Source organism: Etheostoma spectabile, chromosome 5 (assembly GCF_008692095.1).
Source record: "Etheostoma spectabile isolate EspeVRDwgs_2016 chromosome 5, UIUC_Espe_1.0, whole genome shotgun sequence".
Taxonomy (NCBI): Eukaryota; Metazoa; Chordata; class Actinopteri; order Perciformes; family Percidae; genus Etheostoma; species Etheostoma spectabile.
In genome coordinates this window covers 10,567,446-10,577,974 of record NC_045737.1, presented here as the reverse complement: position 1 = coordinate 10,577,974, position 10,529 = coordinate 10,567,446, and the positions used below count along the sequence as shown (strand labels likewise).

The following is a 10,529-nucleotide window of genomic DNA, read 5'->3' as shown; positions in this document are numbered from 1 at the left end:
GGGTCGGCCAGGACTGACTGGGCCTTCTTGAGGGATCTTGTCTCATATACAGAGTTTAAGTCAGTCAGAGGGTTGTGGGAGATCTTGCCACACACCTTAACGATATATTGCAGCCTGTTCTTGTTTTTAAGCGTGAGGGACCCAAACCAACTCACAACGGACCTTATGGACTGGGGGAGAAAAAATGATCTGGCTGTGGATCTCACTTGTTTCGAGTGGCGGTATTTCGGATGACACTGTCCTCGTATCTTTGGCGGGCTGCGTTTCCTCCGAACCCGAGGAAGGTGGACACGTAGACCCGATACACATGCTCGGTGCGATGTGCGTCACAGCCAAGGTTGAACTCGGCCAGTAAGTTCTTGGCAACTTCCTCCTAGGACACAAGAAAACCTTTTAGTATGTTGTTAAACTCCGGTTTGCTTCAACCTGAACCCTATTTTCCCACGTTTTTGTTTTTAAGAGCCTGATGAGAACAGCACTTTTTGAAACTGGTCCAGTATTAAATGAGACCGCTGCAAACTAGCTGAAGTGTAACATTCGTGGGCAATTGTGCATCATCAATTTCCGTCCACTACAAAGTGCTGTTTTGAGATTATTATTCCAAGTGTCTGACAACATTATGGAAAGTATCCGTACAGAGACAGACCTTTTGTTAAAGAGTAGGATTATTTTTGTTTAACCGAAAGCCTTGAAATTACCATCACCAAACTCACCAGACTTTCTTTAAATAAACAGTAATTTTAGCTCTATACACTTTAAAAGTGGTGATTATTCACATGGAGTCTGGTGGAGATATGCTGCTCTATACACGCTAAAAGTAGTGATTATTTACATGGAGTCTGGTGGAGATATGCTGCTCTATACACGCTAAAAGTAGTGATTATTTACATGGAGTCTGGTGGGTTTGGCTTTTTCACATTAAACAAAAATAATCTTCTTCTTTATCAAAGGGTCTACCTCTGTAGGGATCCTTTCCATAATGTTGTCACCAATGAATGGAAGACAATGGGGTCCAGGTTGTGATAAATAACCACGAAATTACCCTTAAATGCATCTTAAAACAATATAGAACAAAGGGCTGTCTAAACTACATGATGATGAATATTAAATTGAGCATCTTGTGGTGTAAAATAAAACAACGAGCTGTGTGTGCCAAACCTGCTAATTTACATCAATCACTACAAAACAACAACACCAACAAAACAACTTGGCATGAACAGCTTCCATCGCATTTAACCGTCTCTTAAGTATATGAATTAATGATCTCAGTCCAAAAACCCTGCTATGGAGTCATGCAACAGGCTCACAGTGTGACTTCAACAGTGATGGATGGAGAGCAGATCCTCTCCGCGGGACATAAATGGTGCAAACATGGTTTAAACCAGGGAATGAGAGAGGTTGGAAGAAGGGAGAAGAATCAAAAGGGTGAGTGACAAAAAACAAAAACAAAGACAGCACAATAACAGAATTGGTTGTGGATAATAACCTGTTGTGGAGAAGCAAAGCTTACAGTTTTGGGCACTTCGTATGCGATCTGTGTGGAGACCCCGCCCATGTCCAGGACACCGGCAGTCCTTTTCCTCACCTGCGCCTCCTGCTGGTCACTGCCGGGGACATTCACCTCCACTACAGCTTCCCCGTCTTCAAAGAGAGACACAAAAAGGAGGTGACAGAGTCAATCAGGCAGGGAGGGTTTACCGTGTAGTAGACTATACAAAATGTACTCGAAATAAATAAAATGGCACTCTGTTGAAACAGTGCTTCGGCCCCTACCATTGTGCACATGGTTAAACCTCCCGAGGACAAAGTTTATTCCGATCCAAGCATAGACACCTGAAGCAAATGATGACAAAATGTTAAGTTTGGGTTATTATAAGGATCCCAACAGCTGACACCTAGACAAGCTAGTATTCCTGGGGTCCAAAACAACTTGAAATCACTTGAAATACGAACAATGCCAAAATATTTCATGGCACATGATAAGAAAAAGCAAAGCAACATGAACTATAAAAAGTAAAAATCTAAAACACAAGGAAAGACAACAACTTTATTAATCCCATAAGGAGCAATTTGTTACGAGCAGCTACAGACAACACACATCCATAACAGCACACAAGCCTACATGTACGCGGGTCTACACCCTAGACCAGGGGTCTCCAAATGTTTTTTTAAGCCAAGGACCCCTTAACTGAGAGAGACAAAGCAGGGACCCCCCAAATACATTTATTGTATGAAATGTAGTTACAAATTAAAGGGGCGCTATGCAGTTTTGGCCATTTCTTTTGTTTTTTGCTTGAAGGTTTCTCTATAGAGGCCCCCCTCCCCTACAGGTTTCTCTATAGCCCCCCCTACAGGTTTCTCTATAGAGCCCCCCTCCCCTACAGGTTTCTCTATAGCGCTCCCCCTACAAGTTTCTCTATAGCGCTCCCCCTACAGGTTTCTCTATAGCGCTCCCCCTACAGGTTTTCCTATAGAGCCCCCCACAGGTTTCTCATAGAGCGCCACTCCCCTACAGGTTTCTCTATAGAGCCCCCCTCCCCTAACAGGTTTCTCTATAGAGCCCCCTCCCTACAGGTTTCTCTGTAGCGCTCCCCTACAGGTTTCTCTATAGAGCCCACCTCCCCTACAGGTTTCTCTATAGAGCCCACCCCCTACAGGTTTCTCTATAGAGCCCCACCCCCTACAGGTTTCTCTATAGAGCTCCCCTACAGGGTGCTCTATAGGCTATCCCCATGTCTCTATAGCCCCCTCCCCTACAGGTGTCTCTGTAGCGCCCCCCTACAGGTTGCTCTACATGTAGGGTGGTCTAAAGCCTTCATACGGACCTTTTTAGCACCGAATACTAAGCTAATAATTGTTGCCATTAAGTTGATCATACTGTTTTTTTATTTCCCATCTATTCCAATTTACATTTTATTTATAGTATCAATACTCTATAATTTACAAGGACCCAACAACTCCAGTATTTACCTTCCTGTTTCCCAGAAATCACCTCCACATGCGAGTCAGAGAAGAGGAAGTTGAAGTGAACTGGGATGTCTGTTCGCAGATCCTCAAGAAGAGCTTCTTGTTGACTGAAATTAAACAAATCAAAATATAAAACATCAATGCTTTTACCTTTTCAGTGGGAAAATGGACATCTGGGGCGTGTGGAAGTAGCGCGGGTACATTATAACGGTTAGGACTGTACCTTTCAGGGAGGATTCTCATTCCCGCTGTGCACAGGATGTACAAGGGAGTCTCTTGGTGTTTATTTTTGGGAATGTGTTGGGCTGCAAAGCTCAGCAGTGGATAGATATAGTCACTGGCTTTCTCGGGCGTTGTGGCCAACTCAGAGATACCTACAAAAGGGGACACACGGACACACACACACACGGACACACACGGACACACACGCACACACACGGACACACACACACACGGACACACACACACTTTTGATTTATTTAATTTCAGTTTTGCTTGAATTATGCAGCTACATACATTTATCATTTGTATTTTATTTGGGTTATTTTTAGTATCTGTTAGTGCTTTTGTTTTGAAGGTACCAGGCAGCCCTAGCCACCAGGTGTAGACTACAGGTATGGGTGAACAGGTATGTGGGAGGTAGACACCGGGGGGGGGGGGGGGTTTACCAGAGCCTTGAGACGCCATTGATCCTTCTTGTGTAACGTTTGTATGCCGAGAAATTGGATTAATAAACCTCCCAGAATGCATCTCTGCCTGGACAATGACAGTTTTAATCTCTGGGTAAGATCCAGTCCTTCGATGCCTCAGTGGCCGTTGAACATTGAGTTTTTAGTTTATTTTGTTCAATCAGAGGACGATTCGCCACTACATCCTCGTTTTAAGAGTCTTTCAACAAGCAGTGCTGTTACATCCAACCCTGCGTGTCTTACCGGGTTTTATCATTATTAGTTACTAATATTACTGTTATTATTGCCATCTTTATACTGCTTTCTTTTCTCTCTATACTGTATTTTTTCTTTTTCTTGCTGAAAACAAGAAAAGCCAACCCAAAAGGATTAATAAAGAGAAGTCTACGTCAAAATGTTGAATGTTGTTTTTCTTACATTACATTTCCTTGTTTAAGAGTCTTCTAACAGAGCAGTGCTGTTCCATCCAACCCTGCGCGTCTTACCGGGTTTGATCTTCATGACCACCGGCTTGCGGTGTTGATCTCTCATCTGCCGGATGTCCAGCAGTTCGTGCGGGTTGCCGTTGTGCCGCGGCCAACAGTACACGAACACCCTGGAGCCGCTGCTGCCACAGTCCACCACCAGGCCGTAGTTCAGGTTGGGGTTGCTGGTGTCTGTGGCGTCCACATCCGTCACGCGGGCCAGGTGCCTTCGGGACAACAAAGACAAGTCAAAGACAAGTCAAAGACAAGTCAAAGTCTGCTTTATTGTCAATTTCTTCACATGTCAAAACATATACAAAGAGATCGAAATTACGTTTCCCTCTCTCCCACAGTGAAGACAAGACATATTTAACCAATTAGGTCCACAGGCAAACATAACATTCAAGTAAACAATGTAAAAAGTAAAAATAAGAAGACATATACAACGATGAAAATAAGAGCAGCAAAATTTGAGTTAAAAATGTGCAATTATGCATACAGTAGACAGTCAATATAGAATAATATAGTGGTGCCAGTTATGTAAGAGCAGCAGAAATGTGTTCCGAAGTGTTTTCAGGACAACAACAAGTTGCAAAGTGTATAAGTGACTCTGTAAAGACTCGTTAACCTGTGTGTTGTCCTCGGGTCAAGTTCAAGTTCAAGACCTCTATTTGTCCCCGAGGGGCGATTCATTTTGCTGCAGTAGCAAAGACATTGACATACAGTACAAACAAAGACGACAACATCGATTAAAAATACAGTTTCAGACCAAATAGGGAAATAAATACCACATTAAAAGTTTAAGTCCCAGTACCTAATGTGCAGGTGTTTCCTATTCTTTACAGAGTTACAGAGATATCAGAGGGTACGAAAGAGGATTTATATCGATTTGTTTTGGCTGGTGGCCGAAATTGACCCATTTCAAAGTGGAGCAGCTGTGTAGCGCTGTACCTGTGGAAGTGGCTTTCCTCCCCGATCCAGCCCCCGTGTCCCTTCCCGGAGACGAGCAGCAGGTAGAGGACCCCGACGAGGCCCAGCAGCAGGACGAGGAGCAGCAGCTGTCGGAGGGAAGGCGTGAGGAGCCGGGGGAGGACCTGCGACGACACGCTGAAATGCCACGGGGCCGGGAACAGGCACGAAAAGCTGATCCTGCAGACACACACACATATAAAAGAGGGGACAGTGTTAGAGGGTCTGTTATCTGTGATGATTAAAACTACCAGATGTGTGGTGTGAAGCTCATGTATGGTCTGAATATGTTAAAGGGCCAGTTACGCTTTAAAACTACCAGATGTGTGCTGTGAACACGGACAGTTAGGTCTGCAGAAAAGATCATCGGTGCCCACCTGCCCTCCGTTCATGACCTATACACATCCAGAGTCAGGAAACGGGCAGGAACCATCACTGCAGACCCTTCTCACCCCGGACACAATCTGTTCCAGCTTCTCCCCTCTGGGGGGCGCTACAGAGCACTGTACGCCAACTGTACGGACAGTGTTAGAGGGTCTGTTATCTGTGATGATTAAAACTACTAGATGTGTGGTGTGTGAAGCTCATGTATGGTCTGAATATGTTAAAGGGCCAGTTACACTTTAAAACTACTAGATGTGTGGTGTGTGAAGCTCATATATGGTCTGAATATGTTTTCATTTGATTAATTATGGTCTGACACCATTTCTCTACTATATGGAAATAACCTTGGTAACACAGCACAGAAATATCAGGTCTGAGTTGCTGTGTGTAAATTTATGTGTTAGGGGTTAGACACAGACTCCCACATAACATCCTGCAGCCTGTGTCCATCAAACGTATCCAACTACTCCATGTGGATGAAGTGAGTAAGTGTTTGTGTGTGGGTGCGTGTGTGTTTGTGTGGGTGCGTGTCTCTGTGAGTTTTTTAAATATTTAAAAAACTATAAAAGACAACCCAATCCCTAAAAGAGGTTCAGGTACACACACCACACACCACACACCACACACCACACACCACACACCACACACCACACACCACACACACACCCCTTTGCAATAAAGAGACTGCATGGAGGGGAAGACATTTGAAGTTGCTCAGACGTGTCAGCGTTGACACTCAGAGACTTCCTCCTGCAGCATGAACACTTTCAATTTGTCTCCTGTCTTCTGTTGAGTACCGGAAAAGAGGGATTTGGTTAACGAACCTGTGGGTAATTATCAGAAATACCCTACAGAGAGCCTGAGAAAAGAATACCTAAACATATCACAGATATACTGCATATACGCATGTACATACATACTGTATATACACACACACACACACACACACACACACACACCTTTTCAATGGAATTCCATTGCTAGGTAACAGCCTGGCGCCGTTGGACAGATCAGCAGTTTCAAATACCTGGGACTAATTATCTATAACTTAACGTCAAGGGACATGTCAGAACCATTCAGAAACACGCACAACAAAGACAACATGTCACACGCAAACTGAAAATCCGGTTTAAAAAGAGGTTTTGTCCCCACCGCCATCACAGTGCTGAACAAACTATCCATCCATGTCTGTCTGTCTGTCTGTCTGTCTGTCTGTCTGTCTGTCTGTCTGTCTGTCTGTCTGTCTTTTCATTGCATGGTGTAAGTTGTCTTTCCTGTGCATTTGAGTCATGTGACAACAATCTTCTTGAATCGTAAATCTCAACACTGCAACAGGAACTCAACGGGCCATTTAGGAAAGTTCACAAATCAATCTATACCCCCCACAAACCAGCCCTAACCTTCCCATGATGCAGATAGTCTTTTTCTCCTAGTTGTATGTATGTATATTGTATCCTAGTATTTCATTTATATTCTTTGCTGTGTGGCTGATTTTGCTGCAGCAACACTGTAATTTCCCATTTATGGCAGCAAAACATTGCTGCTAAAGGCATTGAACACACTTTTAAAAATACAGCAATAATACTGAAAACCATGATAATTTTGGTCACTATATGTGACAATAAAGACTATCTATCTATCTATCTATCTATCTATCTATTATCTATCTATTATCCATCCATGTCTATCTATCTATCTATCTATCTATTATCCATCCATGTCTATCTATCTATCTATGTCTATCTATCTATCTATCTATGTCTATCTATCTATTATCCATCCATATCTATCTATCTATCTATCTATCTATCTATCTATCTATCTATCTATCTATCTATCATCTTATCCATCCATGTCTATCTATCTATCTATGTCTATCTATCTATCTATCTATGTCTATCTATCTATTATCCATCCATATATCTATTATCCATCCATGTCTGTCTGTCTGTCTGTCTGTCTGTCTGTCTGTCTGTCTATCTATCTATCTATCTATCTATCTATCTATCTATCTATCTATCTGTCTATCTATCTGTCTATCTTTTCATTGCATGGCATAAGTTGTCTTTCCTGTGCATTTGAGTCATGAGAAAATAATCCACTTGAATCTTAAATCTCAACACCGCAACAGGCCATTTAGGAAAGTTCACAAATCAACCTATATTCCCCCCCCCCAACAAACGGCCAAAAACCAGCCCTAACCTTCCCATGATGCAGTCTGTTTCCCCTTGTTGTTGTTGGGATGTGAGTCAGTCTGCTGAGGACCGGAGCTCCGGCTGGTTCCGCGGCTCCATCCCGGTTCCCTCACTGGCCACAGTCACCTTTTTAAAACAGGAAAAAACATTTTTAAAAAGGCAACTTCTGACATATTACAAGACAAACAGGCCAGAAGACGACATTTCTGATACTACATGACATCTGTTTGGGTATATCGCTGCTGTAAGGGACGATTAAAACGCATTAAAAACGTTAAAAAGAAACACTATTAAAAGAAACATACGACGTAACGTTAGTTACGCGTCGTCCGACGTCGGTGTACCGTAACGTGCTAAGCTACAGCAGCGAGCTAAAACACCTGAATTTGTCGTATTTTTACTCAACGTCCGTGTCAACACAGTTCAGTTTCAGGTTCGCGACATTTAAATGAGTCAATACTTACTAATAAAGGAGTGAAAGTCCATCTTTTTCTGTAAACTGTGACATTTCGGGGGCAGCCAGATGCTAACCGCTGGCTAACGGTTAGAGCGTATGTGGCAGGTCTTTAACTGTAGTGACGTAGCACGGTGCGTTCGATTCATGTCCCCGCTTCGCCCGGATGAGAACAACGTTCCGCCTGCTGCCTTTTTGAATGCTCCTAGGTTTTGTTGTTATATTCTCCATCAGGGGAAAAGTCTTTTATTTAGTGTGAATTTGTTAATGTGAAAAAAACATCCCTTCTTCTTCTGTTGGGTTTTTAACCATCGACAGTTAAAGTGAAGTCTATCAGAAGCTCTTTTCCGGTGAGTGCTGAGCGTTACTGCGCAGCCTCCAACTGAGCTTGATGACGTAGTTGGAACGTCAGCAACCTGTCTGAATGCTACCAAGCCATCACCCGCCGTTAGCATCCCGTTGACTCCCATTCATTTTGGCGCCACTTTGACAGCGAATAACTTTACATCTGATGCGTTTAAAGACTCTATTTGTCCGTTGTTTATTTCTAGAGAAACACAACAATGTATAAAAGGCTCCGTTACCTTGTAGCTCACGTTATGGCTCCGTAGCAGACGTTTTAACCACGCGACTTACTTAGGAATTACCGTATTGTCAGGATAAGCAGACAAGGGAGAATCCCATAGAGTTTATTAAAGGGTAAGTTAATACATATAAAGTTACATTTATCCACAAACCGATTTCTCTTGGCACAGCTCCTTTTTTTTAGATTTTTTGGCCTTTATTGACAGGACAGATGATGAATGACAGGCAGCAAAGGGTCCCAGGTGGGAGTCGAACCCCGGCCCGCTGCGTCTAGGAGGAGACCTCTAAACATGGGCGCTCGCTCTACCAACTGACTTATTGGGGGGGGGGGGGGGGGGGGGGGGGGGGGGGAATAGCTCAGTCCATTGGGAGTTGGGTTGGAAAAGGGTCTAGAGGGTGGCTGGTTCAAGTCCCCATAAGGACCAAAGTATGTTGGTGGACTGGTAGCTGGAGAGGTGCCAGTTCACCTCATGGGAACTGCCTTTGTGCTCTTGAGCAAGGCACCAACCCCCCCGACATCTCTCCATTAGTGCATGTGTGTGTAGCTCAGGCCTGTGTGTAATTTGTGTAACAACCCCCCGAGATGCACGGTGGGAAGATGTGTTGTCAATTTGTGTTTTATATGATGAGAATGTGTCGTCTTCCCATCAACCATGAAACAAAGGCATCGCTTTTTCTGACATCTGTCACTTTTTCGATGTCGCGGCTGCTTTTTTTAATTTTTTTTTTCCAAAGTTATTTGACATTTCTAATGATGACATTTTCAGCTCGTTTCAAAAGCCCATTTTTTGGGGATGAAAACACTGAAAATGGGTCAAATTTGACACAAGAACAACACGAGAGGATCTGTAAGGACTAAGAAACAGACGTTTCCCCCCCCAAAAAACCAACAGTTCACAAATGCATTGCGTCTCAAATACAATTTTTATTTCCTCTATCCGTGTTAGAATTACTTTATTAATAACATTATTACACATAACTTTCCTTCTATCTTTAAATATGCTTTAACAAAATTAATCAAAAATCAGAGACGGCGTCAGCCGAAGTGACCTAGTGGTCTAACAGTTGTCATAGCAACATTAAGACATTAAGTAAGACGAACAGTGGAGGTGATGTCAAAAGCTTGTCCAAAAAAAATTAAATATAACAAAAAGTACAAATATTATTTACAAAGTGAAAATGAAAAAGAAAGCATACCTTTGTTTTTAAGACAAATTAATCATTTTTTATCCTAACCTGACAACAGTTACCGATCTTAGAGCTGCAAAAATTAAATCGGTTTGAGTCGTTTTACATGAAATAAAAAGTAAAAAGTTCATATTGCAGCTTATTAAATGTGAATATCTTCTAGTTTCTCCTCTCCTCTGAGACAACAAGCTGAATTATCTTTGAGTTGTGGACAAAAACGAGACATTTGACGACGTCATTTTGGGCTTTTTGGGAAAACACTTGAGCCACATTTTATACATTAAACTACAAATAATTTCTCAAAACAAACCGGTTAATCAACAATGAAAACAATGGTTAGTTTACGCTCTCTTCTTCAAGTAATCAGACCTGAAGGTTTACAGTAGCACCCGTTGGCTTATTGGTTAGCTGTCACAGTATTTTACCCCTTTAAGAAAACAGGCATTGGTGTAATATTTAAATAAACAAAAAATTAAAAAAAACAAGCCGTAAGAAAACTATTCATTGAGATTTCTTTTATGTAAATCTGAGTTTGTTAAAACAGACAAAACCACCCTAGGAGAAGCGTGCGGTTGCACTTTGACAGTCTGTCTAGTGCTTTAATGGACTCATAAGGATCTATTACAGGGGGTGC

General features: G+C 42.5%; 1 protein-coding gene across 4 annotated transcripts in view; it reads right to left on the bottom strand.

Annotated features, from left to right (window-relative positions):
* entpd4 (ectonucleoside triphosphate diphosphohydrolase 4) overlaps positions 1-8,256 on the bottom strand; it is a 20,455-nt gene extending 12,199 nt beyond the window's left edge. For 2 of the 4 annotated variants that reach the window (XR_004332188.1, XM_032517019.1), the window contains exons 1-8: positions 6,874-6,931; positions 5,072-5,269; positions 4,142-4,347; positions 3,191-3,341; positions 2,971-3,074; positions 1,774-1,833; positions 1,487-1,641; positions 207-373 (exon numbers count right to left, since the gene is read on the bottom strand). Coding sequence is in view for 3 of the 4 variants with exons in the window: in XM_032517019.1 (XP_032372910.1) it covers positions 207-373; positions 1,487-1,641; positions 1,774-1,833; positions 2,971-3,074; positions 3,191-3,341; positions 4,142-4,347; positions 5,072-5,269; positions 6,874-6,881 (1,049 nt within the window). In the remaining variant the exon portion in view is untranslated. Of the gene's footprint in view, positions 1-206; positions 374-1,486; positions 1,642-1,773; positions 1,834-2,970; positions 3,075-3,190; positions 3,342-4,141; positions 4,348-5,071; positions 5,270-6,873; positions 6,932-7,675; positions 7,795-8,132 lie in introns of those variants that run through there. The other 2 variants (XM_032517020.1, XM_032517022.1) reach the window with 2 other exon arrangements.
* Between the last annotated feature and the right edge of the window lie 2,273 nt (positions 8,257-10,529).